Source organism: Trichoderma camerunense (genome assembly GCF_050948025.1).
Source record: "Trichoderma camerunense strain CBS 138272 chromosome Unknown V8C40scaffold_12, whole genome shotgun sequence".
Taxonomy (NCBI): domain Eukaryota; kingdom Fungi; phylum Ascomycota; class Sordariomycetes; order Hypocreales; family Hypocreaceae; genus Trichoderma; species Trichoderma camerunense.
Window position 1 is genome coordinate 972,629 of NW_028145358.1, and position 24,274 is coordinate 996,902.

A 24,274-nucleotide genomic window follows, 5' to 3' on the forward strand; every position below is an offset into this window, starting at 1 on the left:
GCCATCGAGGTGCTTCGCCTCTCCAGTATAGCCAGGTGAAGTGCAGTGATGATTGTGGTTCTGATCTAAGACGTAGCAGACGTAGCAAAGAGGGCGAAGCATGTATCTGATCGAAAGGAGCATCTAGCCAAGCTCAAGACTGGCAGAAGCTCCGAAATCTGATTTTAGAGAATTGGCGTGCACGAAGCCTTACTAGGTAAGAGAAAGAGTTGGGTGTGTAACTGCATTTGGCGTGCGTCAAGAGAGAAGAGATATTACGGCGAAGTGTTTGTTGGCTGGCGTAGGATGACAGAATTTACGTTGGCTACTGGCTTTATCAGAATGGTAGTTAGCAGTCTCAAGGCGTTAAATGCGTTCATTATCGGCTGGTATTAATCTGAATCCGAATGGTTGCCCGTCGACTCAGATTTTGGCAGAACCAAGGTATTGTTTAAGTATTGACATCTGAAGCACGACCGGATTTTAGTGGTCCATTAGGGTCACTTCGTCAGGAAAAGAAGAAAGCAGGGCGCCTGGGGGGTTGATATTTGTTGGGCTGTTGTGAAGGTTGTTAAACGGTATCAAGATGTTTTGGCGCAACGTGACGAGTGATGGAAGTGTTTGATTCTGCAAGATCCGGAAGCTGCCCATAAACGGCCAATGCGCAACTCTGTAGCCGCAAGACCGACCAGCAAGAAAAATGTAAATATCAGCGGCGACGGCCGAAAACCCGATTTTGTTTTCCCTCCCTTAGCAGTCGCATATCGCACGAAACTCCTAATTGAGATCCTGACGAAGAGTCCACAGCTGTCCACGGAGGTCGATTGACAAACTGCGGACGAGACAAATAAAACAAGAACAACTAGAAAATAGGAAAAAGAAAAAAGCAGCAACAGGCAGTCCATTAATGACAATGAAGTCTTGTTCGTCATAGATCGATAAAGAGCAGCCAGAAACGACGGCATCATCAGTGCATAGCCGACTCGGGACCTGGTTCAATTTAGTGCCTATACTCAAAACATGGCATTCATGGGCGATTCAAACCTCCATATGACTCACGTGCCTCAGGTCGTGAGGCAGGCTCGCCGTATGCTGGGCCACTGCTGGCGGCTGGCTCTCGGGATCGGCCAGCGTCTCGGTCAGCAGTACGCTCGTATCGGTCGCGGTCATATCCGCCGCTGCTGTTGCCACCACGGGCGCCGTAGCGGTCAGCGCGGTCGCCGCGCTCTCCACGGTCCTCACGGTAGCGCTCGCGACCGTAGTTGTCGTCGCCGCCGCCACCGCCGCCGCCAGCACCGCGCTCGCGGCGCTCGTAGTTACGGTCAGAGTAGTTGCGGTCGTAGTTGCGCTCAGAGTCTCTTCCTCCGTAGCCGCGCTCATCGTATCGGTCTCGGTAGTTGCGATCGTAAGCACCGCCGCTGCGCTCATCATATCGTCGCTCGTATCCGCGTTCATAGTTGCGGTCGTAACCTCTCTCATTGCCACGGTATCGGTAGTCATCGCGAGAATAACCACCGCCGCCATAGCCGCCACGTCGGCGTTCATCGAAACGAGCGCGAGGGTCTGTCATTTCGGATGTCTGTCAGCATGGGAACAGGAAGAGGATGCTTACGGAGCGAAATGCCAACTTACCTCTCTTGGGAGGACCGAAGTACTTGCCCGGTGTGGGAGTACGAGGGCGAGCACGACGGGCCTTCTCAATGCTCATGGTACGGCCTTCAATCACTTCGCCCTGGAGACCTTCCTTGGCAGCCTCAGCTTGTTCAGAGGTGACCATCTTGACGAATCCGAATCCACGAGATTCCTTGGTGTGAGGGTCTCGCATGATTTGGCACTTCTCCACCTCACCATACTTCTCAAACATCTTGGAGACCTCTGCCTCGGACAGGCGAGGGTGGATTCCGGTGACAAAGAGGTTGGAGCCGGGGTTAATGGCACCATCGTCATCCTCCTTGGGAGCGGGTGCATCTTTGATGTTGCTGCATATTTAGGTTAGCAAGCAGTGCGACAACGAGGCAAGGCAAGACAGGACAAGCAAAGACAAGGTCAGGCTTACACGTCAGGAAGGCCAGGCGGCGACATGGAGCGGCGACGGCTGCCAGTGTCGTCGCGCGCAGGACGGGGAGAAGCGCTTCTGTTGTCACGCTCATAACGAGGAGCCTCGTCTAGCGAAAGGCACATGAGTTAGCGGCGGCCCAATTCATCGAATCCACGCGGCACAAACGCGTCGAAAAGCGTCGACATCGCCATCGCCCGTCGGGGCCGGGGAAACAAACCATCGTAACGGTCGCCGTTGGCGGCCTCGTAATCCATTGAAGTAGTCGCCATGGTTGCTGGGCGATTCGAGATGGATGGAAGTGAGCAGACGACAAAACCTGGTTGATTGGGTGATGGGTAGGCAGGCTGCTTCCGCTTGAAGAAGATGGAGGAAGGGTAGGAAAAAAAACTGGTGGCACACGAAAAGATGTACTGTGACAGACAAAGCCGATGATTAGGCGGGTTGGGCGAAAGGCGAAACACAAAGGGCACAACCACCGCAAAGTTTGATCGCCGGTCAATGGAATCTGGGACAAAAGAAACGAGGCTGGAGCTTCGTTTGGCGGCTTGGCTTCTGCAATGGAAGGGAAAGCTGGATCAACGAGGTAGCTCGCAATACGGGGAGCCTCGTCAAGCCAGTGCCAGAATCAGAGTCAGCTGTGAAGGCTACTGCGAAGCATGGGCCAACCGTGTGGCGACTTGTTATGGAGTACTCCGTGCAGAGCAAACTAAGGTACCTCGCACACTGCAGGCTTGCTAAGCAGCAGACAATGGCCGAAACTCTAATGGAAGCTTGAGCATCCAGCCTAATTCCCAATTCTGCCACCAAAATAATGATAAGTGACACCTTGCATCTACGTGTTATAATCCGAATTCTAAATTGGCATTATTGTTCTTGCCAATCCATTGTGGAGAGTCTTTATCGGGCTGGTGATAGACTTCACAGTATGAAAAAAGCTACAAAAATACGTCATCTAGAGAGTTTGGCATTGATTACCTGTACTGTGCTAGGTGTAATGCTTGGGTGTCGCATGTTGAATATGTACTTTGGTTTATGCCTTTTTGAAGTGGCCTTTCTTCTATCTCTAATGCCTTTATCAATGCTGTCCTTTCTCTCCTTCTTTTCCCCCTTCTTCTTCTAAATTTATGGCTCTTCAAATGCAGCTGTGGCTTGTTTCAGAATCAGTAGAGATGACAGCTCCCGTCCATGACAAAGCCCCCTCTTTCTAGAGCACAACTTAAGATTGGAGGCTATCCGCAGATGTTCCCGCACAAAGAGAACAGGCAAAAAAGGTCCAAGAATCTGTTTCAGGATTCTGTTGCCCATTTCCGTCATGCCAATGTCTCCGTAAAACAACAAAGATTACCAGACATCCTCAGGGTGCACCTCGTGTTTCTCGCCGTCGTCTCGGACGTGCTCTCTCTTGGAGTCTCTCTTCATAGATTTGCGCATGTCGAATGCATCCTCACTGTCCTTGTCGGGATCTGTGGCATGCTCCCCATAATAGTCTTTGACAACACGAAAGACGCTGTAGCCTAGTTCTTTGTAAAACGCAATGGCCTTGGCGTTGCTGCTGCGGACAAACAGATCCATGAACCAAGTGTTGTGAACATCGGCGGCAGCCTCCAATTGTTCCACCAGGATTTTGCCAATACCTTGCCTTCTTGCTTCCGGCGCTACAGTCAGGGCCGTAATGTGAGCATGCCAAGGAAGGTAATGTTCTGAGTATTTGTATGCATCAGGTGATGATTCAACTTTGCCCATAACTTTGAGCAGATATATCAATTAGCAGTGCAATGCGGCGCGTTTTGAAGGGGTTGACCAACTATATCCAACAATGTTTCCCTCCGAATCCTCGCATACTTGAAACAGGGAGGGCCATTTGGCATAATACTGAAGATAGAAGCTGAGCTCATAGGTCTCTGTTAGGGGATCCAGGTTGCATTTTGAGAATTTATTGACGTCGTCAGGCCGGAATCGCCTGAAGGTGGTCATTGTCGCAGCTTGCAGCCCTGTTATTCGATGATCGCCACTTATTGAGGAAGATTCAAGTTGTATCTCTTGAGAGTTATGATTTTACGCTGGCGGAGCAACAGTCATAAACGATTCATGCCAGTGGGGGGGATCCCATTATACAGGCCTGGTGGTGGATTGTTGGAGTTGACTACAGCGGAGAGAAGATTTCGCAAGTTGGTTAAGCCCGCTTATACTGGCAATGAAGTAAATGTGTAGCGGTATTACATCTCACCAGATCAAAATTACGGGTAAAGTATTCCTTTTCTTCTTCAAAAACTAGATGATGTCATGTGTCCCTCTGAAGTTTGGCATGTGAACAAGTTGTCAGCTCCTTTGTTCATTTCAAGGAGCAACATGCTGAAAGTGGGAGGGCTTCCCCCCCTCTGCGCTACGCTACAGCAGATCAAGGTGTGCGGTAAAGCGAGTCAAGACTGAAACGCAGCAAGTACCCGTAAGGTACTTACATGGAGCTACACCGCCGCCTGTTCTTCACGCTATTAACGTTTCGTTTTCTGTAACAGAAAGTATCGACAGACAACTGCATGCCTTGGCATCTTATCGCGATAGGGAGCTGCTTACCGTATCTTTGGTTCCTGGCCGGGGGGTTCATCTCCCGCTGCTATTTGACCTGATATTTGAACGACTCTGGATCTCCTACCAAATGCCAGAACCAAGTTTCGAGGTTTGTGCTATTATAAGAGATACCGTCCCTCACTCACTAACCAGAAGACAGCAGATATCAATTCTGTAATCTGCGACATATTGCATCTATTCAACCCAGAGAACTTGATCGTCAAGCTTGCGCTCAACCATTATGCCCGGGTCGCCACGAACTCCACGACACTCGCGCAACTCATCAGCAATCGACAGCTTCGCAGGATCACCCCAGATCCGACGTTTCTCGAGATCCTCTGCGCAAGATGCCATACCGTCGTTCCAGCACAGCCCAAATCAGCATGATGGTCTTGACCTATCGGTATTAGGCGGTGGCGGGTCAGGGGCCGGCAACGGGATGGGAAATCTAGCTGATGAGTTGGCGGATGCGTTTTCCGACTCAGGGGAAGAGGGCGACTACGACGCCGACCTGCAAGAGTACCAAAAATTGACAGAGCAGCCGGGAGGTGATGATGGAGCAACACGGGGCCAGTCGGCAGACAACGAGACAAAGAGAAATGACGGTGACGCAGGCCTTCTGTCGCCTCGCCAAAAGGGTCACCAAAGAAAAACCAGTCTATATGATGGCAGCGATTACGGCTCCGACTCAGACCTCGATATCGCAGGCATACCTCCAAGTCTCATGGCCAAGATTGATGCTGTCGAAAACCTCACAATCCGCGGGACAGATAACTACGGAGGCACAGCAGACGATGTCTTGAAGCGGGTGATCCAGGAGCTCCGTGACCTAGGGTCGCAATCTAGCGTTGAGGGTAGCGCTTCGAGGTAAGACAAAGCCAAACCCTAAGAGATGGCCATGAAGAACGCTTCTGGTGCTAACGTGAAGCCCCTTGCAGACTTATAACAGCACACTCGGCGCTGACGACGCATCTTGCGCATCAGACCCGTCAACTGCACAACCTTACCTTTCCCTTGCTCTCCCCGCTTGCGCCGGCCCCTGACGTCGAAACGATTGATACGCTTCTGCCGTTGCTCATATCCCTCACAGAAGACATGCCGCGACCATCAACGTCGGCATTCAACTCACTTACTGCGCTGCATTCCATCACATCAGAACTGATACAATCACTGAGTTACCTTTCCGACACACTACACATGTCTCGTCAGACAACAGCTGCAGCCAGTCGGAGGCTGAAGAGCGCCAAAGAGCTCGTTGCTGAAATGAGAAAAGAGGATGAGATGAGGGAGCAGGGAGAGGAGTGGCTTACCAGAGGAAACTGGAGCGAACGGCTAGAGAAAAGGGAATGTGCAAGCGTATGCGGCGAGGTAATTGGCGGGTTTGAAGAGGTTTGCAATGGCTGGAGAGAACGACTTTTGGCCCAAGCAGAATCCCAGGCGTAAATAGATATTACATGACTGCATGGATAGAGAGGGACAGGATAAAGATGACGGCGGCTGCACTGATTAGCGAACGGCACCTGTTTTTAAATTCATTTATATCCGAAACTCGTTTGATAGATAGAATCACGAAATAGGACATTGATCATGGCCTCCTCAATAGATATTTTATTCACAATAGCAACACAGACAATCAACTCAAGCTGTAGGCTCAATGGAGGGATATGCCTAGAGCCGGGATACAATGGCTAGACAATAGGATGGATGCAGCTATTGCCAATCGGATGACGGCTCAATACATGATAAAATTACTTTTACTACAGCCATCTAGATCCATCTGTTCGGAAAGGAATAAAGTTCAATCTGGCCGTGCTATTATTTTCCCGGTAGATGCCGCACGGCAGACTTATACTCTTCCATTGACTTTCTTAAGCGTTTAATTTTCAGCCATCGAAGATTATCGAAGATGATGCTGAAGTAACCAGAAATGCCGCAAAGCAAGATTAGTGGTTGAAGTTGAAGGTGGTCTCCTCAACAACGATGCTGATGATTATTGGATATATGTCGTCAGGTCAGTCACGTCAAGGGTCTTTTAACTTGCAACCTCTTCAGGCAAAGGCAAGGTACCAGGTACGAGTGCTGAAGCCTCAGTTGACCAGTAGAATTCTGGTATCCAAGACACCACAGCCGCCCCTTGCATCTGCCATCCGAAGCTCGGGTCAAGCAAAAAATCAACAGCAGCGTCCAGATGACATCGTGACCCGATTACTCAGCGTCTGGCTGCAACTGAACACGAAACCAGACCCGTTGCGGTACGTCAGAGAAAAGTGAGCACATCGCCAACGCGAAAGTGGTGCGTCCAAAGAGGCGCCTGGCACGAAAAACGCGACTGCACAGGCGGGGCTGCCCAGGGCCAGGGAGGAGTGAACGGCGCTCATTGGGCGCTGTATTCGCTGGAGAGACAGCACTGACAGCCAACCGAGCCACTAAGCGCGTCCACTGCGAGAAGCACCCCCATAATATTGACCTTGTCCCATGCAGGTGCAGCAACGTCGAGATTTCAAAACAAACAACAATAACAGCTGCAAGGACAAGGTGATGCGATGCTGCAGTGGGATAGTGGCAATGCGCCTGGTTCCTTTTCAGCCCCCTCCCATCCTAATGGTGTGATGTGATCAAATTACAACTGATAGCATCATGGATCAATTTAATTATGTACAGTACATGGCTGCAGACGGCCGTTCAATGCGCACGAGGCACGTGTGGGCGCATACAAGTACTCCGTACGTACCGGAACAAAAGCTACAAGCGAGCGTTCAGCACTGCAACCGCTGGGCAAGAACGCGCATGCAGCTGGTGTTTAATTGAGTTTCCAGCGCAAAAGCCGCCCTGCTTAAGACCCAGGGTACATGGTACTTGTAGGTACCTTTGGACGGTAGGGAAAGCAAATGCCTTTTACTCTGATAAAAACCATCGAGTTTTTGGGTATTTGGGAAAAAACGCCGTTTGCATATCGCGCGAGTTAATTAAAAACCATGCGTTGCAGCCGCAGGGCTATATAGTTTTAATCAATCACAATAACAATCAAAGTGATCCCTTCGCCCTGGTCAATGTTGTTTATTCCACTGCGGTGCAGCGAATGGTAGCAGCCAAAATGGCGTTCTGGTGTGTATTTGTTGTTCAGACGCAGCCCGCGTTTTCCCACTAGCACCTAAACCGTCCAGTATTATTGTTCCACCCCCCTTTAGCACGTTAACGCCCCCCAACCAGGCCTAGCCCAGCACTTCGCCAGGCGCACTGCCATTTCCCCAGCAGCTTCAACCTCCCTCATCAGCCTCTCGCAGCTTTCACGAGCCCGTCTCGTCTTCATCGCCCCAACCCCCTCTCTTTGCCTCCTGCGCTTTTGCAAGACGATTATCAAACAGCGACCGAACATCCCGGGGACATTCTGCTTCTTACGACTTTCTTTTGTATTTGGACCATTCACGTTCACCCGCCTGTGCGATCGCTTTCTTCATTCGACACAAAAAACAACCACCCAGTGGCATGCGATAGGCCGCCAAACCCGCCCTCTCTCTCTTGGTTGACGCTGCTCCATGACCACCGGCGTTGGCCTCGCCCTGTGACTGGATGCGCGCTCGCTCGTTTCCTCACAGTCGCTGCTAGCATAACATCGTCCGTCTTTGACATCAACATCACCGTACACGCCATTCCCCCGCCACACAGCCCACGACCGATAATCAAGGGTCCGATCCGACAGACGGTGCCGCTTCTGTCAGCCAGATCTCGTCCGCCAGGCCCAAATTCACTGTCTTTAGCATCATATAAAGGGTCTTTATTCAATCAGTCGATGCCATGGGTGCCTCCAAGAAGACCATGGGCGAGTCAAAGCTGCCCACCAATTCCGCTCGCATGTCCACTCCTCCTCCTCCATCAGATCGCGGCCGCCTAGACTCAAAACCGAATGCCGAAAGCAGCGGCACTGCGATGCGACAGCTGCGAAGCAGGACCAGGGCTAGTGATGTGACCCATCCAGCAGCTTTCGACGTCGATGCCGTCGACAATCTCCTGTTGAGGGAACTTCAGCCTCATCGTGAAAGCACTCCCGGAGCCAGTCCCTCTCGCAAACGCCAGAGGATAAATGGCGATCGGTTGGTCATCCCCCCACTAGGACGCTTTGCATGGTTCTAACAACATCTTTAGTTTCATCCCTACTCGCACTGGCCAGGATTTACAAGCCAGCTTTAGCCTTTTGCATGAAGATGCCTCTCCCGCCACGCCGTCAAGGCATAAGAAAAGGACGCCGCAGGGCGAACTTCATTTCCAGAAGAGTATGAATTTTTTCCCCTCTCCTCTGGCAATGAAACAAAACCAAGTGCTAACCATGACGTAGCCGAAGAAGCCAATCGCACATTCTCAACACTGTTGCGTGCGGAGCTGTTTGAGGGATCCGTGCCGCAATTGACACCCGCTCTCTCACCAGACAGCAACTTGCCAGCCTCTTCGCTTGTCAGCGTTCAGGATGGCACACGATCTCACACTCCTCCTAGTCACGGTTCCGTAGTAACCCTACCTTCATCACTCACACCCTCAACCCCCCACAAGAATCTCTTCTCATATCTCTCACCACGCCAACATGGACATCCTGTGGGCCATCTTACTCCATCCAAAACCCCGCAGAGTCGGCATGGCCCGAATCTGGATACAAGAGCAGAGATCTACAGTCTATCTCCTGTGCGTCTTGGCAGCCAGCAGATGCTCTTGAGTCCGCGTCGCCAACCCCGAGCGGTCAGCAAAGTCCCCTACAAAGTCCTTGACGCACCCGAGTTGGCAGACGACTTCTACCTCAACCTGGTTGATTGGGGGAGTGCAAATGTTCTGGGAGTCGGGCTAGGATCCAGTGTTTACATGTGGAATGCACAGACGTCCAAAGTCAACAAGCTATGTACTTTGGAGGATGATACCGTAACAAGTGTATCATGGATACAAAAAGGCACGCACCTTGCCATTGGAACCGGAAAGGGTCTTGTCCAGATCTGGGATGCCGAAAAAGCTAGAAGATTAAGGACCATGACTGGACACACAGCCCGAGTTGGGTCCCTGGCGTGGAATTCACATATTCTGACGTCTGGCTCGCGCGATCGGCTGATATACCACAGAGACGTTCGAGCACCAGACCAGTGGCTCAAGAAGCTTGTCGGGCACAAGCAAGAAGTTTGCGGTTTGAAGTGGAACTGCGAGGATGGGCAGCTAGCCAGCGGTGGCAACGACAACAAGCTGATGGTCTGGGACAAGCTCTCAGACACGCCGCTATGGAAATTCTCAGATCACAATGCTGCCGTCAAGGCTATTGCGTGGTCACCGCACCAGCGAGGCCTACTTGCCTCTGGCGGCGGTACAGCCGACAGACGCATCATATTTCACGACACCGTTAAGGGAACCGTTGTTAACGAAATCGATACCGGAAGCCAGGTGTGCAACCTTGCCTGGTCCAAGAACTCCAACGAAATTGTCTCGACACATGGCTACAGCCAGAACCAGATCGTTGTGTGGAAGTACCCGTCAATGACGCAAGTAGCCAGCTTGACGGGACACACATACCGCGTTCTGTACCTGGCAATGAGTCCCGACGGCCGTGTCATCGTGACGGGCGCCGGCGACGAAACTTTACGGTTCTGGTCTTGTTTCGGTCGACGACCCGGTACTCGCGAGGATGGTGAGACCGGAGGCGGCAAATTCGCCGACTGGGGCATCATTCGATGAAATCTAGCTTGTGGCTGATCAAATCATAAAGAGGACATGATAATCTGATTGACTTCATATCTCTCCTTTGACAAGATGCTCTATCTTCTATGTTTATACCCGGGGCGTCTCGTACCTTCTTTTTCTTCAACACACCTTTATTTGGTTTTTGCTCTTTTTTGGTTTTTTTCACGCGAGGAGTTGTGTGTCGTTTGGCAATGCGTGCGAGCGAGCTTCCACGCCAGAGCTCTGGGATATTGAAAGTGCGGAAGGGAAACGCGATAACGTCTTTACTATTCATTTGATTGTATCATTTGGCATAATCCGGCGCGGTGGTTGATGAGGGGACCACCCTTTTCATGACCATGGTAACCAACTTTTTTATTTTATTTTTCTGGTGTTTGGGTTGGGCTTTCTATATATCAAAGCCCAAAAGGCGGTCATTGGCTTTTTTATTTGAACACCTCCCCCCTCGCAGATGAAGGGGCGAGTCCAGTCAATTGGGACGACAGAAGGGAAAAATCGTCCTGGTAGCGATTTTTGATTGTTGTTGCTTCACGGCAGCTTAGCGCATCTATAGAGAGGACAGGAGAAACATGTCTGATCATGAACCAGAGACAAAATATATTACGTATCTACACTTGATGAATCAACACTTTGCAAATTAGTGATATCGGTAATAGTGTGTAGATGTGTGACAAAATAGGTGAAAAACAAAAAGAAGAAGGTTCATAATCATTGAGCAATAAATACATGGCAAGACGTTATAAAGAACAAAAGGAATACTCCAAATCCGTCATCCAAACAAACCCACGCTCAAGTGCCCCCCGTTGTAGTAGCTACAGACAGACTCCCTTTGCCGCTATGAAATTGGACTCTCGTAAGACTCGAAAAAAACAAAACCCCCATAGGATATCATTCCAAAGATACATTAAGAACCCCGGCTCACGTTTCCTGCTCTTTACTCGTATATCCTCATCTTACTGTTATATCTAAGTGTATGACATCAGACGACGTCATCGGCCTCGACTCCTTGCAACCGTCCTGCACCCGAAAAGGGGTTTCTTTACTCCTGGCCGGGCTTCCGTTCCCTCGCAACACCTTCATCTTGCTTATCTATGCCAGTTGCGCTGATCTTGGAGCTCTCATCTAGCAGTGGTATGTGATCCAAGCTAGTGGACCGGTTCTTCCCGGCGTCGGGTCGCATTGGCGATGGTGCCAGTTGGGCATCCAAACTCGTGGCCTGCACAGGACCACCATCCATGTGAGGAGCGATTTGAGGCGATTGGAGCAGAGTCTCTGGGTTGTTCTGCCACTTGATGACATCTGCTCTCATAGCCTCGAGTTCCTTCTGGAATCTCTTGCCAAAGACATCGATGTAGAACGTTGCGCCGTTATAGATACTCCAGCCAAACACGACAAGCAAGAAGGCAGTGGACGCCCATCGGCTGATGAACCAAAGTGGACATGGCACAATAGTCAGACAGGCATAAACGTACTGAATCATCATAAACGTTGGCTCCTGTAACGCGGCCGGGCGAGCGAGGACGAATTTGCCGATCCAGGTCTTTGCATAGGATCTTCGAAGCCAGGTGAAGGATGTGGGCCTGCCAGCAGCGATCTTTTCCCTGCGGCGCACCGTGATGAAGAAGTAGTAGCTTAGCTGCCAGATTGCGTATGGAATCGTGCTCCATGCGAGCATAGACAAGACATTGGCGTATGCTGTAGGAGAACCAGGGTTCGCGGTCTTGATGGCCCAGATGGCGGGGAAACGTGTCTTCTGCAGCTCGGGGGGATAGAGGTGGACAATGCAGTGAAGCGTCGCGCAAGGCATGATGTGGATGAAGAGCGATGTGACCTTGTCAAAGCTGTGGAATACCAACGAGTTACGCCACATGATGATTGCCACAGCATTGTTTCCAAAAGCCAGACAGTAGGCAGCCGTGAAGAGCCGTTTTGATTGTGGGAAGACCCAAAGACTTAGCATCAGAAGCACATTGACAAAGTAGCAGAGATCGGCCAAGAAGTAGTGGTATCCACGTCGATGGTATGTGAAGATACGAATGGGCATGAAGTATATAAGCTGGGCCGTATACCAGATGTGAAACCACTCCGGATAGCCACCCATTAGATATCCGCTCGCAAAGATGTTCATAACGCCACAGATGAAGGATATCTTCTCTCGGAGGCTGATGGCCTTTGTATCATTCCACTGCTTGCCGAGCTTCTCGACTCGCTGCCTCATGCGCTTCCTATATCGTTCGAGCTGTTCATCGGCCGAGGGGACACGCCGCCTCCATTCCTCCACCATTCGGTCGCGGGCATTCTGGGTTCTCGACTTGAAGGCATCTCGAGACCGTCGCACCTTGTCGGTCTGGGCAGAGATGCCCCTCTGGAGCTTCTCGAGCTGCTGGGGCAGGGCAAAGTTGTCCAACAGGTCGAGGACGGTCAAGCGGTCAAGCGGCGGGAGGGCGTCCCAGTCGTCCTGGTATGTACTGCTGCTACCAGAGAAGGAAGGGTTCCTTGAAAGCCTGTGGCTCTTGGGAGTCGTAGCACTGAGACTGGGGGAGTCGAGGATTTCGGCATCCATGGGCGATGAGCTCAGGGGGGAAGCAAGCTCGGCCTCTGCCATGGCGGGCAGCGAGCGCTCTCCATTGACAGTCGACCTAGTCTCTGGTGTTGAGACAGGCGTCGAATTTTCTTCGTCCATTTTGGCGGGGGGTCAGGACTAGGCTTGCACCTTGTTCATGCCCATATACGACAGTCCAAACGATTTGAGACACGGTAAACAGCCCTCGACAATCGGCAGCCAAGCCAGATCAAATAATGACGGCCAGAGCAGCGAGATTGAATGTTGTTATCTGCAGCGGTGGCAAAATTGACACTGCATGCAATGACAACGGATTGACGACGGATCGACACGTGGGTCAAGGGGATACGGCCAGCTTAGGAAGCAGAAAAGAAGAATAAGTAGGGGAGGAGAGGATGGAGGGGAGGAAGAAAGAGGGAAAGACCGCCAGCAGTGAAATGTTCTCGATGCTGGAAGGATCCGGAGATGGCTCGAGTAAAATCAAAGTTGAAAAGAAAACAGGAAGAGATTCTCTTTTAGGTTGCAGGTCGACACGAGCCTAAAATGACGACTGATGCTGCCCTCGATGATCATCCGCGAAACGCCTTGGAAGCGTTGCTGGCAGACCCATGTGATTACCTTCCGGCGAGTCCACCGCAGTTAAGAAGTACCGGGGGCTACTTTAGAGTACTTGGATCTACAAGCATGCTATTTAGAATAACCGCGTGAGGAGAGTAGCTTTGAGTAACGCTATCTCGCATGGTCGCCCACCATGATGCCAGCCAAGTATTTCAGAACACGGCAGCCCGCCAACTCCCCCAACTCCACATGCTCCAGCTGCCTTAGCGGCTCCAGGACCCCTGCGCCCAACAAAGAGTGTACATGCATCAAGTACTGCTAGGTAAGCATTTGGATATAGAGGCAGTGTCTCTCATTGGGCTGGTGACATTTTCACATGCAACTTTGGACAGCTACCCGATGGCAGAGAGAATGGAAGTAGGAGATGCATGCTGAAAAGGTCTTGTGCACGGCAGCCCAATCTACTGCTAAAGTACCCAGAGGTAGTATAAACCAAATTTGGATGGATATCTATACCTACAGATACCTGCTACTGTTAGGTAGGCAGGTATATAGAAGTACCAGGCGGCTAAGAGAAAAAAAAAAAAAGCAATGTGGCCTTGTCCACCTGACCTGGCTTTCCACCGAGATATTGAATTTTTTTTCCTTCCACAAGGTGAAAAGCTGGGAAGGATAAGATTTCTAGTAGCTTCAGAGCCGTTGCTGGATAGCAGGTGCTGCGATTCCGCTCTCTGGTTGGAGGAGACAGAACGAAGGTCGACCGGGCGCTAACAGGGCAAAACCTCCAGCCTTGAGTCAGCTGGGCGGTGGCATGTGTCTGGCTGTTTGAATGAATCCGGAAGCGAGTCACGTGAATCAATTCAGGTCGATTCAATTGAAAACAGCCGGCAATTTATGAGAACGAGCAGGACGAGGTACAACTTGGAAGTACCAGCCGCGGAATGCGGAGAATAGAATAATCCGACCCATCAAAGGCTCCAAGCACCAAAGCTCTCTGTTGATGCTAGTCTAGCGGTTTGCTTGCTGGTTGTAGGAAACGCCCTACTAAAAAACCCCCACCATTTTACTGAGTGCGGCGCTCCGTACTAGGCCAAGTCCTCCTAGTGGTGCTACCTGGATTTAGTGAGCTATACGGAATCGCCAGTTCGCGACGCGTCAAGTGCCATCTCCATCTTGCATTGCGCAACTCGCAGCAGCACCGCTTAGGATTTTCTAGCATGACGGGCTGGCGTCTCATGTCTTGTGCGAGATACTTTTGATTTACGCGACACCGTCTATGAGCCCAGAGCGCCGAATCATCCCCGTTGAATGGTGTTGTCAACATCTTGAATTGCTCTCCGCGCGTGCTCCAGTCGCCAGAGCCGCACCGCCTCCAACACTCCGTTTTGTAACTTAGCCAGTCGATACTTAGCATCTAGTTCACCATGGGGAAACTTATACGCCTCGAGCTGCACAGTATGTCTTGTCGAATCTCTATTTGCGGTTGCCCGCTCTAACTAACAATGCGCCTCAAGACTTTAAGTCCTACAAGGGCCACCACACCCTCTTGTTTGGCGATTCCTACTTCACTTCCATCATCGGGCCCAATGGATCGGGTAAATCGAATTCGTAAGTCATTGTGATCAAATCCGCATGTCACCTCGTTTCCCCGGTATACTAATACCATGGGTGGATAGTATGGACGCCATCTCCTTCGTCCTTGGCATCAAGTCTTCGCATTTGCGATCCACGCACCTGAAAGAACTCGTCTACCGAGGACGCGTCTTGAAAACCTCAAAAATCAACGACGATGGTTCCGCTGAAGCAACTGCAGACGCCAGCAATTTTGCCGACGACGATAAGGCGTCTCGAGGCGATCCAAAGACCGCCTGGGTCATGGCAGTATATGAGGACGACGCTGGCGAAGAACAGAGGTGGAAGAGAACCATCACGAGTGGAGGAGCCAGTGAATATCGCATCAACGACCGGGTGGTTACGGCTCAACAATACAACGATGCTCTGGAAACGGAAAACATCCTAATCAAGGCCCGCAATTTCCTGGTTTTCCAGGGTGATGTCGAAGCCATCGCTTCGCAGTCTCCACAAGACCTTACGCGGCTCATTGAGCAGATCTCGGGAAGTCTGGAATACAAGACTGAGTACGAAAAGCTCCAAGTCGAGGCAGAGCAGGCCATCGAGAACCAAAACTTCCAGTTCCATCGCCGCCGTGGTATCAACTCCGAAATCAAACAGTATCGAGAGCAAAAGAAGGAGGCAGACAGTTTCCAGAAGAAGACAGAGGAAAGAGATGCGGCCATTGTTACGCACTGCCTCTGGAAGCTGTACCATTTTCAGAAAGCTATGGACGATTCAAGCACCGCTATCCAAGAGCACCACGAGGACTTGAAGGAGATGCGGAGAAACGTGGAAGAGTTTGAAACTCAACTTGATTCAGCCCGAAAGGAACAATCTGCAGTTCAGAAACAAGTCAGCAAGGTGGAAAAGGATATCAAGCACAAGGAAAGAAGCATTGAGGATAAGGAGAACGCCCTGGTTCCGTTTGACGAGAAAATCCACGAGTCTTCGCAGCAAATTGACAAGCTCCAAACTCAGGCACAGAAAGTCGGCAAGGAGCTCGAGGAACAGACAGACATTGTGCAAAAGGTCCAGAAAGATATTGGGAGCGTGAAAAAGGCACAGGATCTGTTTGAAAAAGATATCAAGGATCAACTGAAGAAGCAAGGCCGAGACATTAGCGACGACGACCGCAAAGAATACAACACGCTCCGAGCCCAAGTCTTGGCCCGTACCGGCTCCAACCAAGCAAAATTGGAGAACCTCGAGCGACAGAGGAAAGCGGATGAGGTCACTGTCAGTAGTCTCAAGGGCAAAGTGGACAGCATCTCAGGGACCATTGAGAAAATGGAAGCAGAGCTGACTAGCATCGGCGAGAGGCGAAGCGCTGCCGACTCTGCAACCAAGGACATTACCAATGACATTGCCGCCAAGAAGAAGGAGTTCAACCAGCTCCAATCTGAGCGAGTTCGAACTAACCAAAAAAGAACCGAGCTCGAAGAGAAGCTTGAGGACGTCGCAAGGAAGCTTAGAGAAGCCGACGATGGTCGCCGTCAAAATGATCGAGAGGTACGCATGAAGGAAATGGTGACGACTTTGAAGCGTATATTCCCTGGAGTTCGCGGTCGCATCGGAAACTTGTGCACACCGAAGCAGAAGAAGTTCGACGAGGCTGTTATTGTTGCCTTGGGAAGAGACTTTGACTCCGTAGTTGTCGATACGGAAAAAACCGGTGTGGACTGTGTTCAGTATTTGAAAGAACAGAGATTTCCTCCCATGACCTTTATTCCGCTAGACAACATCAAGGTCAATGCTGTCAACACCGCAATCAAGGGCTTCCCCGGTGCGAGACTCACCATCGACACCATCAACTTTGATGCATCGGTTGAGAGAGCCATGTCATACGCATGCGGCAGCTCCGTGGTCTGTGATACCCTTGACATTGCTAAGCACATTTGCTATGACAAGAAAATCCCCGTCAAGGCTGTTACGGTGGAGGGATACATCATCCATAAGGCTGGCTTGATGACAGGTGGTCGTGGTCCTGAACCTAAGGGTGGAAAGCGCAAGTTTGAAGAAGCCGATGTCCAGAATCTCCAGCGTATGGCAGCCAAGTTGAAGAGCGAGATCGATCGCCTTCCCAAGGCGGATCGTCGGGGAACCCAGGAGGAATCTCTCCACATCGAGCTCAACGGACTTGAACGGCAGCTGGCGGCGACTAGGGACGAGCTGGCAGCCTTGAACAAGAACTGGACAAGCAAGAAGCGCGAACTGGACAGCCAAAAGAAGCAGCTTCAAGAACTTCAGCCCAAGTACGAGCAGCAATTATCGCAACTGAACCGTACAAAGGAGACGGTCCAGGAGTTTAAGGACGCTATAGCTCGCGTGGAAGATGAGATCTTTGATGGGTTCTGCAGGAAACTTGGATACAGCGACATTCGCGCGTACGACGCTTCTCAGGGTAAACTAGAGCAGGAGATTTCCGAGAAGCGCAACCAATACGAGGTTCAGAGGCAGAGACTAGAAAGTCGACTCAAATGGGAAATCACGCGCCACAGTGACACGGAAGCACGTATCAAGAGAATACAAGATCAGATTCGACGTCTCAAGCAAGATATGAGGACATACAACAAGGAAAAGGCCGAAATCGAAGAGTCGATGCGCGATGACCAAGACGAGCTGGAAGCTCTTGGAGAGACATTGGAAGAGATGAAGGCTGAGCAGTTGGAAAAGAACCAAAAGGTCAGCGAGGCTCGGGCCGAGCTACAAAAACACAGCAAGGACATTGAAGCCTGCCAGCGAGAGATTAACGCCCTGGAAACCACTGTGCAAAAGAACAGCGCAGGCAAATCCGCACTCCTGCGAAGATGCAGGCTCGAGCAGATCCAGATTCCGTTAGCCGGAGGCGCTCTTGACAACCTACCGACAGAGGATGACTTACTGCGACAAGATCCAGATGCCATGGACGTCGATGGTGGAGAAGACGATATGATGGATCTTGCTTTGGATGATCATGGTATCGAAATCGATTTCGATGGTCTCGAGGAGGACTTGAAGGAGTCTGGTGAGCCTAGTGTCGAAGACACTTTGACAGAGAAGATTTCGTCTCTTTCAGCAGAGCTGGAGAAGCTGAATCCCAACATGAGAGCCATGGAACGATTAGAAAGCGTCGAGACAAGGCTCAAGCAGACGGACCAAGAATACGAAGACTCGAAATCAACGGCCCACAAGGCGAAGGAAGCCTTCAACAGCGTCAAGCAGAAAAGATACGAGCTGTTCAACAAGGCCTTTACTCACATCCAGGAACAGATATCGAACGTCTACAAGGATCTCACGCGATCAGATGCTTACCCGCTGGGTGGTCAGGCCTACCTAGATATTGAAGAGGACACAGACATGCCCTATTTGTCAGGTATCAAATATCATGCCATGCCGCCGCTCAAGAGATTCCGAGACATGGAGCATCTGTCTGGTGGTGAAAAGACCATGGCAGCACTGGCGCTCCTCTTTGCCATCCACAGCTACCAGCCAAGTCCTTTCTTTGTCTTGGACGAAGTCGACGCGGCGTTGGACAATGCCAATGTGGACAAGATCAAGAAGTATATCCGGGAACACGCGGGCCCTGGCATGCAATTCATCGTCATCAGTTTGAAGGCCGGTCTATTCCAAGACAGCGAGAGTCTTGTCGGCGTATATCGTGACCAGGAGGTGAACAGCTCCCGGACGCTAACATTGGATGTAAGTCATTTGATAACCGCCGCTTTACTTGAGTGCACAGCAGAGCTAATTCATTTATCCACTTTAGCTGAGGAAATATGCCTAATTCCAGGCTCCCGGTATTCCTTGTTTATGTATCAATATTAACGACTGGAGAGGCTGTAAGTAGAGAGCAGGGCAGGCTGGATAGGAAAATGCAGGGAACCAATGAGCGGCGGTGTCGCCTCGATTATTGGACAACCACGAGCTATGAGTTACTTGGCGCATGGATGAATATATTCCCTTTCTCTTTTACTAATTAAATCGATTTCACCCTCATGGGTATTGTCATGATGCAAATTGGGCCTCGAACCTGACGCCCAGGAGCTACGGAGACATCGAGTAAAGAAAGATGTGTATGTGTGATGTATATACCAGGTTAGAGTTATAGTACCTAGGAGAATAAAGGGATGATCAGAGTCATCATTACGGATAATCATAAGAATTTTTCTGCTATAGTATGTAGCGTAGTGTGGCATGTACAGCGTGAACATTAAGGGTCCGTATTATCTCCAAACCTCCCAACCCAGTAATAGGGGGCTTCCAGGTCAATTAATATACACAATACCAGCTCACTGAATAGTTCATACAGCGATATCCGTGCCGTTAATAGCGTCAATTATACATGTAGATAGTCACGCCATTTGTCCCGCGACACAAATACTATCACCACAACTTGAAGCCACCAGGCACCTTGTGCTGGAATACTCCAGTTGGGTCATATTTTTTGCTGACCTGACGGAGAAAGTTCAGGCTGTCCGCCCCGTAAGAAGCCAGCGGTGTCTGGTGCGGGCCGGCATAGTTCAGATACTCAAACTTTCGTAGGACCCCTTTTTGCTCAGCGACCTTCTCAATAGCTGCAAAAGTGTCTCGGCCTTGCTGGTAAATAGCATCGCTGGAGCTCGAGTTTGGCCAGAGGGCAGAGAAAAGAAGGACTGTTGATGTCAGAGTTAGACTTGCATGTACAAGAACATGGTGCGAGAAGATTCTGGGCGGAGCAACTTACCGATACCATTGCCATCCTGGGGATTCAACCCGAGAACGTTTCCACCAGTGGCGGCAGATTTTGAAAGCATCACGGATGGAAGGGGCTCAAAGGCAAAGTTCCATGTGACACCACCGGCGGGATTGAAGTCGTACAAGGACCCGTTCAGGGTCTTGAAGATGTCAAGCATTGTCTCGCTCGAGGTCCCCAGAGTAAGCGTGGCGAAGAGCCAGTTCCTATCCACCAAAGTCTGCATTAGACACATTCCTCTTCTTCATAGAAACGGTACATATATCTCAGGGAGATGTTGAACTTACAGCGGCGGAGTAGGATTCTCCGCAGCCAGCGAAGCCACGCTCGTGATCGAGGAGGTGTTGGAGATGCTCGGCAGAGCCTCGAACCCGCTGTACACCTCCGGATGAAGCACAGGCTTCGTATAATAAGCCGAAGCGCTCACCGACCACGCCTTCGCCGCCGAACTGTACAGCAAACCCGCCTGAAGAGACACATAGGGGTCGAAGTTTGGATCGGCGGCGACGTCGTTGAAAGCGTCGAACACGGCACCGACCTGGGACACGTCGTATGAGAAGGTGTTGACCGACATGTTGCCCTGCGGGAACGTCTTCAGCTCATAGCGCGTTACGACGCCAAAGTTGTTGCCGCCGCCCTTGAGGGCTCGGTACAGATCGGGGTGGCTTGTCGCGGAGATGTTTGCGATGGTGCCGTTTGCGAGGACGACCTTTGGTTGAGAAAGTTAGAATACGAGGGGGGGGGGGGCTGAAGAGACAGTAAGTAGGGAGAGAGATGAAGCAACAAGCGTGTACATACCTCGAATCCAACAACGCCATCACACGCCCACCCAACTCGCGGCGAGAAGTGCGAGATGCCACCGCCCAGGAGCAGGCCGCCAACACCGACGAGACCGTTCCTCCCACCAGCGGCAGCGAGATTAAACCCATCTAGATAGCCGTACACATCGTTCCAAACGGCGCCCGCCCCGACAGCAACCGAGTTCCCCTTCTCGCTCAGAGACGTCGCGTTCAGGTGCCCCATGTCAAAGGTCACGCCGCCCTGGATGTTGGCGAAGCCTCCTGCCGGAGTGTGACCGCCTCCTTTCACGGCGAATTGGCATCCTGGCGCCCGTGATGAGTTGAGGATTGTCACGGCGTTGCTAACATCTTGTGCGGAACGCGGCCGGACGATGCAGGCCGGCACGAGGGTCGACTCTTGTATAGAGAACCAGTCGTTCGCGGTGAAGGGCGTGGTGGTGACAATGTCGCCCAGCGCGGAGGCGAGACGATCACACTGCGGAAGATCAGCATCATGTTTATCGGGATAGTGAAGGTTAGGTTGGCTTCTTACGCATGTTTCATATGAAGCCGCTGATACAGCAGCAGCCGCTACCAACGCGGTGGTCGTAGAACGTTCTGCGAGTCTCATGGTGTTTCAGTGTCAACACTCTCTATACTAGACTTATACGAGGCCCATACAAGATTCGTACGAGATTCAAAGAGAGAAGAAACACAATTCTGTTCCCCCTTTCACGCACGTTCTAGTCTATATAGCTGTAGAATCCTTCGCGAAACTCGTCATCGCGCTGGAGTGAGCCCGTCATCTTGCGGCCCTAACGCGATCCCTCGCGGCTGTAGCATGATTTGTAGACAAGGGACATTCGGCCCGTGATGCTGTTTAGCCCGAAAGTAATCGGCCTCTCTCCAGGTTCAGTGGAGTTGACGGGATTACTGGTAACAACTAGTTCCGGGAAACCGGCAAACGGTCGGTGGTACCAGTTGATGACCCCCCGCATCGGCCAAGTCTTTGGTAGTGAGATCAATGGAATCGTAGATGGTCATGAACGTGCTTACTCCATGGTGGTTGTGGATGTGGTTAACTACGAGTAGAGGGAGGCGTATATACCCAGGGGCTATAAAAGCGGCCTATACGATTTTACGTACTGGGTTGCCAATTGTGTCAATGGCCCTCTTCAACATGCTATATATTTCATCATATAGAGCCAATCAGTAGATTTAAGAAATTTTATTTAGACAACGGGCGTTTTTCATGAATGAGATTCAATATGCTTATTTTGGTTCTCACTCTAATACTGCTTGGATGCCTGTTCATGGGTGTAAGGGTGTTAAGGAGTGTGTGTATTCGCTGGCCGAATATTTTTCCGGCTTCCGGGTTCGCTGTAATCGCGATCCGTGATAGGCAGAAGGACGCAAGATGCTCGACGCGACAAACCTTAACATTTACAACCGAGCTACTCTTGAATTGGCACCAATGACTGAAATATAGGTCGATTTGCAGTTCCCCGATAAAGCATCGCTATTCCAGCAAAAACGAACGGGTTCAAAGCAAGCAGGGCGAATTTGGCCTGTGAATACCTTGCATAACTGGGGCGAATCGATAAAGCCACAGGCCACTACAGCCATGCCCTTTGCATTTCGTTGACCATGATTTGTTTTCCTCTTCCACATACCCAAACAGCGTCGCCTCTCTATGTGTGATGCCCAGTAGATCACTCGGCATTACGTTATTTCTTTCTCACCGACGTTCATCTCCTACCACATCGACTCCGTAAGCTGTCGCATCATCGCATCGAAACCGCAGCCACCACATCCCAAGCTCACGCCAGCCCTTCACACGATCTACGCTCTCCCACCCCGGGTCCCATCGATTCTCCTACTGTCCCGAATACACCTCTTTACCGACGAGACGAAAGTAGTCACTTGTTTGGCATCATGGATCTCGCTGTGACACTGATCAAGGCCGTCATGCGGGCGTTCTACCCGACACGGGACATCCTTGTGGTGGACGCACTGATTCTTCATGAAGCGTATGCCTTTTCGATGGATTTTGAGATTTGGTGAAAAAAGAGATGAGCTGAAAAGTTGTGGACAGTCTTCGCGATGACGATCTTGCCTATTTAATGGCCATAAACACAAAGGACTTGCACAAGATATGCGGAAAACTCAGAGAAGACCGCTTCTTAACAGTGTAGGCTTGAAGATCTCAGCCATGCTTTCTTCTGGGACTGGAAGCTTACTCTAATAGTCACACGAGATCCGAGTTGCGACCAGGCAATCCGCGACCGAGTAATCGCACATGGTACTACATCAACTACCGACATACCATCGACGCCATCAAGTGGCGGGTTTACAACATAGATAAAGAAGTCCAGGGAACTACCGTGCCGGTAAACGAAAAGAAGGAATACTTTTGCTCGTTCTGTAAGGCGGAATGGACCGCGATGGAAGTTTTGGACAGCGTTGGGCCCGAGGGCTTCCTTTGTCACCGATGCCGACGACCTTTGTCATTTGAAGCAGATCGAAATGCCGGTGGGCACGAACAGTCTACCCGACTGAATGACCAATTCAAGTTCATCAGCGAGCTGTTGCCTAAAATCGACGCAGCCCATATTCCGGAATGCGACTTTGATCGGGCCTTGTCAAAGGCTCGGCCGGTGATCCGCGACGCTACACACCAACGCGCAGCTACGATACCCGTTGATGACGCCTCGTCTCGGCCCATGGCAGTTCGAGGCTTGGCCAATACGGGTCCACAGTCCATTGCCGTCAACATTTCCACGTCTGACGGACCGTCGGAGGCTGAGAAGGAGGCCGAGAGACTTCGGAAAGAAAAGATTGCGCAGCAGAACGCGCTCCCGTCCTGGATGTCAAACAGTACTATTACAGGAGAGTCGTTTTCTGCGACAGCCGAAGCTGCTGCTTTAGGATTGGGTAGAGACGCAGCGGAGCGAAAACTGTCTCAGGGCAAATTGGTCGACAACAATGCCACTACGCAGATTGATGACATTTTCGAGAAGCTCAAAGCAGAGCAAGCTGCCATCTTGGCGCGAGAAGCAGATGCTGAGAGCGAAGGGGAGGACTATGGCTCTGAAGAGGAAGATGACGAATTCGAAGATGTTATGGCCACGGGCAACAACTCTGGTCTGGGCACGCCCGGTATCAAGGCTGAGGCATCGGAAGTTCCATCAGGTGACGTATCTCGAATGGAAGACAGCTCAGATGATAGGGCGAACAAGCGGGTCAAGGTTGAGCCTGGAGTTAAAAAGGATGACAGCGGCGATGAAGACGAAGACGACGATGAACTCGAGTTTGAGGATGTTTAAAGGCCGCGCGTCCAACGGATCTCAAAAGTTTGTGTAATTTTACAAGAGCATTTAGACAGAATAGGGGCAACTCAACCTGGCAGCGCGCAGACTGCACAGGAGAGTTTGGAGCTGGCGTTTTTCATATAGGTACCGAGCGGTTCTCGGGGCATATGTTGGTTCTATTAAAAACAAGGAGAGAATATTTGACATCTTTGACACATACTGTAGTCGAGAAGCAACAGTGAGATTGCTCATCTCCGTCTGAACAATGTGTTTGTTGGCTGTTGTCATATATTATATTATATTGTTGGGTGGATGCTTTTGTCTTTGTCTGTCTGATCTCTTTTGTTTGCTCAGCTAGAAACGGCGACAATAAAAAGAGCGGGGCCAAGTCCTTCCCAGTGCGTCTTGGTGAGCCAATAGGAA

General features: G+C 50.9%; 9 protein-coding genes across 9 annotated transcripts; 5 read left to right on the forward strand and 4 right to left on the reverse strand.

The window, feature by feature from the left end:
- Positions 1-788: 788 nt before the first annotated feature.
- Positions 789-2,578, reverse strand: V8C40DRAFT_48027 (RNA recognition motif domain-containing protein). Its single transcript, XM_083223019.1, has 5 exons — positions 2,256-2,578; positions 2,036-2,144; positions 1,612-1,958; positions 1,024-1,542; positions 789-969 (listed from the first exon to the last, which is right to left on the reverse strand). The coding sequence occupies exons 1-5, from the start codon at positions 2,305-2,307 to the stop codon at positions 947-949; spliced, it is 1,050 nt and encodes a 349-aa protein (XP_083071757.1). The 5' UTR covers positions 2,308-2,578; the 3' UTR covers positions 789-946.
- A 219-nt stretch (positions 2,579-2,797) lies between these two features.
- V8C40DRAFT_249585 (uncharacterized protein) lies at positions 2,798-3,164 on the forward strand. Its single transcript, XM_083216790.1, has one exon. It carries the CDS (start codon positions 2,850-2,852, stop codon positions 3,156-3,158), a length of 309 nt encoding a protein of 102 aa, XP_083071758.1. The 5' UTR covers positions 2,798-2,849; the 3' UTR covers positions 3,159-3,164.
- Positions 2,987-4,369, reverse strand: V8C40DRAFT_249587 (acyl-CoA N-acyltransferase). The gene is made up of 2 exons (XM_083216791.1): positions 3,844-4,369; positions 2,987-3,783 (listed from the first exon to the last, which is right to left on the reverse strand). Exons 1-2 carry the CDS (start codon positions 4,010-4,012, stop codon positions 3,380-3,382), a joined length of 573 nt encoding a protein of 190 aa, XP_083071759.1. The 5' UTR covers positions 4,013-4,369; the 3' UTR covers positions 2,987-3,379.
- A 29-nt stretch (positions 4,370-4,398) lies between these two features.
- Positions 4,399-6,343, forward strand: V8C40DRAFT_249588 (uncharacterized protein). Its single transcript, XM_083216792.1, has 3 exons — positions 4,399-4,715; positions 4,767-5,473; positions 5,545-6,343. Exons 2-3 carry the CDS (start codon positions 4,848-4,850, stop codon positions 6,047-6,049), a joined length of 1,131 nt encoding a protein of 376 aa, XP_083071760.1. The 5' UTR covers positions 4,399-4,715; positions 4,767-4,847; the 3' UTR covers positions 6,050-6,343.
- Positions 6,344-8,192: 1,849 nt separating this feature from the next.
- Positions 8,193-10,954, forward strand: V8C40DRAFT_48062 (WD40-repeat-containing domain protein). Its single transcript, XM_083223020.1, has 3 exons — positions 8,193-8,697; positions 8,750-8,877; positions 8,940-10,954. The coding sequence occupies exons 1-3, from the start codon at positions 8,402-8,404 to the stop codon at positions 10,307-10,309; spliced, it is 1,794 nt and encodes a 597-aa protein (XP_083071761.1). The 5' UTR covers positions 8,193-8,401; the 3' UTR covers positions 10,310-10,954.
- An 18-nt stretch (positions 10,955-10,972) lies between these two features.
- Positions 10,973-13,464, reverse strand: V8C40DRAFT_249597 (glycerophosphocholine acyltransferase). Its single transcript, XM_083216793.1, has one exon. It carries the CDS (start codon positions 12,996-12,998, stop codon positions 11,355-11,357), a length of 1,644 nt encoding a protein of 547 aa, XP_083071762.1. The 5' UTR covers positions 12,999-13,464; the 3' UTR covers positions 10,973-11,354.
- A 1,033-nt stretch (positions 13,465-14,497) lies between these two features.
- V8C40DRAFT_48088 (RecF/RecN/SMC) lies at positions 14,498-18,887 on the forward strand. The gene is made up of 4 exons (XM_083223021.1): positions 14,498-14,891; positions 14,951-15,044; positions 15,113-18,728; positions 18,796-18,887. The coding sequence occupies exons 1-4, from the start codon at positions 14,861-14,863 to the stop codon at positions 18,811-18,813; spliced, it is 3,759 nt and encodes a 1,252-aa protein (XP_083071763.1). The 5' UTR covers positions 14,498-14,860; the 3' UTR covers positions 18,814-18,887.
- Positions 18,888-19,171: 284 nt separating this feature from the next.
- V8C40DRAFT_249605 (uncharacterized protein) lies at positions 19,172-21,819 on the reverse strand. The gene is made up of 5 exons (XM_083216794.1): positions 21,094-21,819; positions 20,560-21,036; positions 20,049-20,470; positions 19,753-19,967; positions 19,172-19,681 (listed from the first exon to the last, which is right to left on the reverse strand). Exons 1-5 carry the CDS (start codon positions 21,169-21,171, stop codon positions 19,413-19,415), a joined length of 1,461 nt encoding a protein of 486 aa, XP_083071764.1. The 5' UTR covers positions 21,172-21,819; the 3' UTR covers positions 19,172-19,412.
- Positions 21,820-21,976: 157 nt separating this feature from the next.
- V8C40DRAFT_249608 (uncharacterized protein) lies at positions 21,977-24,235 on the forward strand. The gene is made up of 3 exons (XM_083216795.1): positions 21,977-22,570; positions 22,636-22,731; positions 22,789-24,235. The coding sequence occupies exons 1-3, from the start codon at positions 22,476-22,478 to the stop codon at positions 23,864-23,866; spliced, it is 1,269 nt and encodes a 422-aa protein (XP_083071765.1). The 5' UTR covers positions 21,977-22,475; the 3' UTR covers positions 23,867-24,235.
- The last annotated feature ends 39 nt before the right edge of the window (positions 24,236-24,274 follow it).